General features: G+C 43.5%; 2 protein-coding genes across 3 annotated transcripts in view; one reads left to right on the plus strand and one right to left on the minus strand.

Moving 5' to 3' along the window:
- LOC106536268 (uncharacterized) overlaps positions 1-540 on the minus strand; it is an 8,868-nt gene extending 8,328 nt beyond the window's left edge. The window contains exons 1-2 of the mRNA XM_014033473.1: positions 452-540; positions 271-381 (exon numbers count right to left, since the gene is read on the minus strand). Of these exons, the coding sequence (XP_013888927.1) occupies positions 271-381; positions 452-463 (123 nt within the window). The 5' untranslated portion in view covers positions 464-540. The remainder of the gene's footprint in view (positions 1-270; positions 382-451) is intronic.
- A 1,423-nt stretch (positions 541-1,963) lies between these two features.
- zgc:113276 (uncharacterized) overlaps positions 1,964-3,981 on the plus strand; it is a 6,789-nt gene continuing 4,771 nt past the window's right edge. Inside the window, exons 1-5 of one of the 2 annotated variants that reach the window (XM_014033475.1) lie at positions 1,964-2,100; positions 2,217-2,394; positions 2,691-2,857; positions 3,040-3,255; positions 3,329-3,674. In XM_014033475.1, the coding sequence (XP_013888929.1) occupies positions 2,071-2,100; positions 2,217-2,394; positions 2,691-2,857; positions 3,040-3,255; positions 3,329-3,674 (937 nt within the window). In that variant the 5' untranslated portion in view covers positions 1,964-2,070. Of the gene's footprint in view, positions 2,101-2,216; positions 2,557-2,690; positions 2,858-3,039; positions 3,256-3,328; positions 3,675-3,981 lie in introns of those variants that run through there. The other variant, XM_014033477.1, reaches the window with a different exon arrangement.

Here is a 3,981-nt window from a genome sequence, read left to right on the forward strand (position 1 = left end):
GAACAAATCTAAATTCTGAGAAAAACATAAAAATTCTGAAAAGAAAAGTCAGAATTCTGAGATGAAAATGAAAACCCAGCCCCGGTCCTCAGAATGATCTGTTTTCTTTTACCCACCTGGACCCACCGACCCACCAGACCTCAGTCTCAGAACTGGGTCCTGGCGGGTCGTTTGGATCCAGGTCCTCCTGACTTGTTTCTGGTGGTTTCAGAGTCTCGTGTTGCTGAAGTCAGGGACTTGAAGCTGAGAGGAGTTGGATCCTCACCTGACAAACATCTTGTTCCCGCTCTTCTTGTACTTTATCACCTGTTTGACTTCATACTGGTGCTTCCCTTCATGGAGCTGGTGAGAAATGATCACGCCTCCTTTCAGCGGGGACTCCTGAAACACAAACACCTGGTGAAACAGCAGAGGTCAAGTTAAACAAAGACTTGATCAAATGAAAGCTTACGGTCAGGTCCATGTCGCCTGCAGCTCATCAAACTGGTGTYTTTGGAAACTTTCAATGTTTTTCTGCCTGCAGAGCAGGAAGTGGGAATGAGGATGAGGAACTGGTTTCTGAGGAGGAAGTGAGTAAAATGATTTAGTTTAAAAACAGAACAAATAAAATTAGAAATGATTTCTAACTGTCAGCAGTTCCTGAACCACCAAGTTGATCTCGCTGCACCTGTTTAAACACGAAAACTTCTGTGTTTTTGTAAATGAAGCTTCAGAGACGTTTGTAGGGAATAAAAAGTTTATTGATGCTGAAGAGAAAAGGAGAAGCGACTCGTGTTTCTGTCGACTTGAAACGTGGAGCTGAAAACTCAGCTTCTTCTTTTCGACACAAACTTTTTCATTGATGAAGAGCAGAAATGAGATCGTTTAACTGCTGGTTTTATTCTTCTAAACTCTGAACAGAAAAACAGCTCTGTTCTGATGAAACAACAACATTTTTACTCATTTTGTGCTCAAAGCAACAGAAACTGACAAAATAAAWACATTTTAAAACAATCTTTGATGTTTTTAACATCTGTTAAAGAAAACTGRGTTCAGAAGATAAATTTAAAAMGCTTTAGTGAGGAAYGCCTGTCGCCTGCTGCCTTTATGCAAAAGTTTTAATCATCTTATAAGTTCTGACCTTTTGAATCAAACTTTTATCAGAATGACTCTCAGCTACTACCACTCTGATTTAGGGCTCAGTTTCTGTTAAACTCACTCCTTTGTTTCCATTTTTGTTTTGATTTTGTTCATGTTTGGTTTTTATTATGATTTATTGAAGGTTTTTGTGTTTCTGTTTGTTCCTTTTGTTTATTATAAAACAAAACAAAAACACGGCTGTGGAGAATCAAAACATACAACTGAGTTTCTGAAGTACTTCAGTGATATTTGAGTAAAAGTAAAAATATTATATCATAAATTTCCTTTAGTAAAAGTTAAAGTCTTCTCTAAGAATATCTGATATTTACTGTACTTRAGTATCAAAAGTAAATTTCTGATTTAAAATGTACTGAAGTATTTAAAGTCAGCGTATTCAGAGGTGACCTCCCAAAAACATTTTTATAAAAGCCATAATGATGATGATGTCATAAAGTTATATTAAAATGTTAATGCCAGTTTTTCAAAGTGGGGCCTGCGGGCCCCTGTGGGACCACCAGGGGGCGCTGAGGAAGCCTCAGAAAGCTGGAGGGAAGATCAGAAAAAATTCAAGACTAAAACACGAAAAGCGTATTTTATAATGGTTTATTAGCATAAATGTGTTTTTTAATTTTTAGAATATCTGATCTTTTTATAAAACTCTTGATTGTTTTTATTTGATTTTAAAGGAATAAAAATAAAAATATCAGTTCTGGGAAGAAAGCGGACTTGGTCCTGAGCTGCAGTGTTTTTATGATCACACACATGTTCTGGAGTTATTTTCAGCTTTGCCTCTTGAGCCAGAGAAGTCCAAACATGAGCGACAGATTGAGTTACAGCAGAGACACATGCTGCTGCTACTGCCGGCTGCCACCGTCCTCGGCTGTCGTTTCTGACCAACCTTGAAGGTTTTCATCAAGAACACAGAACGAGACGATTCGTCCCGGTCTTCTGATGGAGGAGGAGACTCTGCAGGGTGACAGTGTGAGTCTGAGAGGACCTGGATCTGGTTCTGGATCTGGTTCTGGATCTTTAAACCTGGTTTAAATCCTGAGGTTTCACTTCCTGAACATGAATCTGTTGAACTCGTCGTGTTTCAGGTGCTCGACGTGTTAATAATCGGTGGAGGGCCTCACGCTCTGACTCTGGCCAGCCTGCTGTCCGACCCCGACCCTGGTCCTGATCCAGAACCAGACTCTGACCATGGGGGTGACCCTGGAGCACCTAAAACCAGACTCTGCAGCARGAAGAGGAGGAAGAGGAGGAGGAAGGCTGGTGGTACAGTTAGAGTGACTTGTTGAACACTWTAAGTAAAAACACTTTGAGTGTTGGAATAACTGTGGCGGCCATCTTGGATCTGGAGACTCTAAAAGTCGGTCATTCGATTACAATCCATGCAGTGGTCCAGGAGATATTTTACTGRCAGACACAAACTCCAAAGTTTGTCTTGTAGTTTTTTATTTTCTCCTCTAAACACTTTAATTAAATGTTAAACTCTGAACTGAAGTTAAAAAAAGAGGATCAGTGAATAAATGTTTGTTCTGCTTCTTCATATTTTATCATCAATCCTCTAGATCAGCCGAAGGAACGAGCAGAGCAGCTGAAACCAGCTGATCCTCTCAGACTCCAGGTGGTGGATTCATACGGAGAGTGGGCGGCTCTGTGGGCGGGTCAGTTCACCTCCCTGAACATCCCTCACCTGCGCTCACACACCCTGGTGCACACGGACCCCCACAACAAGGTAGGACCTCAGGTGACCTCACAAGGTTTGACCTCAGGTGACCCCACAACAAGGTTTGACCTCAGGTGACCCCACAAAAAGGTTTGACCTCAGGTGACCTCACAACAAGGTTTGACGTCAGGTGACCTCTCATTTTAGCAGTAAATGTGGGTTTGTCTCTTTGTTTCGGCTGTGTGTGGCAGAAGTCTCTGCTGGATTTTGTTCTGAAGTCTCAGCGTTCAGCGGAGCTCCACAGCCTCCCGGATCAGATCTACATCCTGGACGAAAACGCCTTTTTCAACGACGRGCGTCTCGGCAGGAAGGAGAGGAAACGGCTGAACTTTAGCTCCAGCCTGAAGAAGAGTTTATCCTTCAGTCTGCCGGGAACCAAACTGAGCGTGGARTTCTTCAAAGACCAGGTCAGACGTCCTATTTTCTTCTAATGTTTATTGAAAAAAGAGACGCGAACAGGTTCTGCCTCCACCTGGGCAGGTGAGGAGGTTCAAGCTGGACCAGATCCTGCAGAAAGGAACGGCTGAGAGAATCCTTCCTGTGGCTGAGACACAGAACGTCAGAGGGACGGAGACGAAGACGGTCAAACACTTCCAAGTCCATCTTCAGGACGGCAGCGTCCTTGTGGCCCGACGGGTCGTCATGGCAACGGGTCCAACCCGCGCTCAGATGGCGAACGTACCTGCGTGGGTCCAGAGCATCGCAGAGACGTACCCAGAGGAGCGTCTGAGACACACGGTCCAGCTCATGCACCAGCTGCCGGGCTCGCAGCAGGACCTCAGAGAGACCGACTGTCAGGGACGGACCGAGTCCTGTTCTGGTCCAGGCAAGTCAGACCTTTCATTTTGACTGTCGTCATTTATAAAGTAGACCAGTTCRGGAGGTTTTGTTGTCTCGTTCTAGTCTGATGTTGTCTTCCCAGATGCACCCCCATACCAGCAGAGAGGCTGGCATTTGAAGCATGTGCTGTGGATTCAGGGGTTCTTAAACTTTTTGACCTCGGGGCCCAGTTTGTTGAACATAAAGTGACACGAGGCCCGGTCAGACATTACCAATGTATGGATCAAAAATTATAATTACTATAAATCTTGGTTTAATTTGTATTTTCTTTACATTATCACTAAATTAAATAC

Source organism: Austrofundulus limnaeus, unplaced genomic scaffold (genome assembly GCF_001266775.1).
Source record: "Austrofundulus limnaeus strain Quisiro unplaced genomic scaffold, Austrofundulus_limnaeus-1.0 Scaffold1751, whole genome shotgun sequence".
Taxonomy (NCBI): Eukaryota; Metazoa; Chordata; class Actinopteri; order Cyprinodontiformes; family Rivulidae; genus Austrofundulus; species Austrofundulus limnaeus.